This window comes from Oncorhynchus mykiss, chromosome 11 (genome assembly GCF_057628025.1).
Source record: "Oncorhynchus mykiss isolate SJ-2025 chromosome 11, ASM5762802v1, whole genome shotgun sequence".
Lineage (NCBI taxonomy): Eukaryota > Metazoa > Chordata > Actinopteri > Salmoniformes > Salmonidae > Oncorhynchus > Oncorhynchus mykiss.
In genome coordinates this window covers 18,532,501-18,535,000 of record NC_143032.1, presented here as the reverse complement: position 1 = coordinate 18,535,000, position 2,500 = coordinate 18,532,501, and the positions used below count along the sequence as shown (strand labels likewise).

At 50.7% G+C, this 2,500-nt stretch overlaps 1 protein-coding gene across 4 annotated transcripts in view; it reads left to right on the top strand.

Moving 5' to 3' along the window:
* zfhx4 (zinc finger homeobox 4) overlaps positions 1-2,500 on the top strand; it is a 125,320-nt gene that overhangs the window by 34,257 nt on the left and 88,563 nt on the right. For all 4 annotated transcript variants that reach the window (XM_036935113.2, XM_090189668.1, XM_036935111.2 and 1 more), the window contains exon 2: positions 1,524-2,500. This exon is cut by the window's right edge and continues 1,445 nt beyond it. In XM_036935113.2, the coding sequence (XP_036791008.2) occupies positions 1,570-2,500 (931 nt within the window). In that variant the 5' untranslated portion in view covers positions 1,524-1,569. The remainder of the gene's footprint in view (positions 1-1,523) is intronic.

Here is a 2,500-nt window from a genome sequence, read left to right as displayed (position 1 = left end):
TTGCTTTAGGGTGAGTAAGAAAGAGAGACATTGTTTGTCATGTTATTTATTCTCCTCTCTGATGATTTAGGCCATCACGTAGGGACAGCACATCATCTCTGTTGTTTCATCTGTACTGTTCATGGAGTCATCTCTCTGCCATCTCAGATTACACCATCTCAGATTACACTTGATTATGGTACAGAACACACACACACGCACACGCACACACACACACACACACACACACACACACACACACACACACACACACACACACACACACACACACACACACACACACACACACACACACACACACACACACACACACACACACACACACTTGATTTCAATCCTCACACTTTAATATCCATGAAGCCCCCTCCCACAGGCTGTGGATTGTTTCAGTTAAAACCTCTAATTGCTTTGTACTGTGTCACAGAAAGAGAGCGATGGAGAGATAGTGGGTGGGGGGGATAGAGGGTGTGGGGGGCATAGAGGGGTGGGGGGATAGAGGGGGTGGGGGATCGAGGGGTGGGGGGATAGAGATGGAGAAAGGGGCAGGCAATAGGAGGTGGGTGGGGTTGAAGGTTGCCGTTTTAAACCGTCATTGGAATGCTAGCTCATTCACACACCAACTTGTCTTACAAAAGCAAAAGCATTATATACTCTTGAATTGGATTTGGGCCAGGGAGAGTGTTGAAGGGTGTGGAGTTGAAGGTGGGGTTATTTGGATGAATCAGATTTGTCATCTGGAGTAGGGTCAGACTGAGCTCTGTGTGTTTGTGATGTGTAGTGTAGTGTAGTTTAGCTGCTCCTCTCTCTGTGATTTACTTTAGTTGGTGTTGATACCATGTGCCTGTGAAGTTGAAGGTGGAGTGACTGGTGTCTAATCTGTATGCCTGTTGGTGCTGGTGGCTGGCCAGTGTGGACAGGGCTTGGGGAGGGCATGGAGAAGAGGTTTAATCAATGACGCTGGTGTGTTAATCAGGAAGTGTTAGCTACATGCTGAGGGGTCTTTACCAGGCCCAGATTTAGGCTAAGCTGATTTTCTAACCGACACAGGAGTCAGACTTTTCTCTCCTTTGCTCCTCTCCTCCTCTCATGGCCAGAGCGAGGGATCAGTCACATTCGTTCACTCCTCCCTCTGTTTCCAGGGCATTAATCAGTGAAGGGTCAGAGAGAGAGGGACTCAGGGAAACTTTTGTGTGGTGTTCAACTGCTTTCAGGGGCAGGCGATAGGTTCTGGCTGTCAGCTCTAAGACAAAGCTGCTCAGATCTATTCACATTTATATTGGATTTTCTCTTTTCACAAGTTGTCAGGGGGCTTCTTTAACTTTAATGGTAAACGCTGTGGTAGGCCTTCTCTTGGCAGTCAGCATTCAATAGTCACATTTTGAGTTGCATACATTTGAAATTATTATGGGATTTTGGATGTAGGATCTAATATTGTGCCTTTTTGATAAACAGTGTGATTGCTATTGTTGTAATACTTTTCTAATGACTTTCGCACTCTTTTTTCTCTTTCGTTCTTTCTTCAGGTCCCTGTTTGATTGGATGAGATGAGATCCCCATGTAAAGGTCGCCATGGCAACCTGTGACTCCCCTTCTTTCGTCTTGCGGCAGGAAAATGGCCATAAGCTGTCGTCGCTGCCAGCAGGGCCGTGTGACGCAGAGGAGACCGAGAGATACCGAACTGCTGCTGCCGCTGGGATGGATCCCACCGCTGATACCAATGACACTGTCGCAGCGCCAGAGAACAGCCCTGCTACCCTCCATAATGCCACAGACACCGGCAGCCCGCTGAGGACGGAGCAGCAGACCCGGATAGAAAGCTTTACCGGAAACGGAACTGTTACCGGAACCGGGACTGTTGTATCGGGTTTGGACCATGTCCACACTTCTGCTTCGCTGGTGGCGACAGCAAAGGAGATCCCCTGTAATGAATGTTCCACCTCCTTCTCCAGTTTACAGCAGTACATGGAGCACCATTGCCCCAACGCTCGCATGCCTAACACAGCAGGGCGGGAAGAAGAGGAGGAGGAGGGCGAGAGTGAGGGAGATGGGGAGCCTGATGGAGTGGCAGAGGTGTGTGAGAGAGACAGCGAGATGGACGAGTTAGAAGATAGTGACGTGGAGAACCTGTGCGGTGAGATCGTCTACCAGCCAGACGGATCTGCCTTCATCCTGGAGGACTCCAAAGAGCATCGCGGTGACGGCGCCAGGGGCCTTCTGTCACCCCAAAACTTCCCCCCTAACCCCCAGAATCCCACCGCTGCCACCAATAAATCCCAAAGCGGTTTGACCACCCATGGGGGGAATCGGGACAGGGCGGAGTTGCCTGCGGCTGCACCCATATCCTTCTACCCACAGGTCATCAACACTTTCCACATTGCGTCATCCCTCGGGAAAGCATTCCCGGCCGACCCGGCGGCGACATCGTCGTTCCCAAATACCTCAGCGTTCGCAGGCGCCGGCAGCCCGGTGTTGCACAGTTTCCGTGTCTACGACCTTCGCC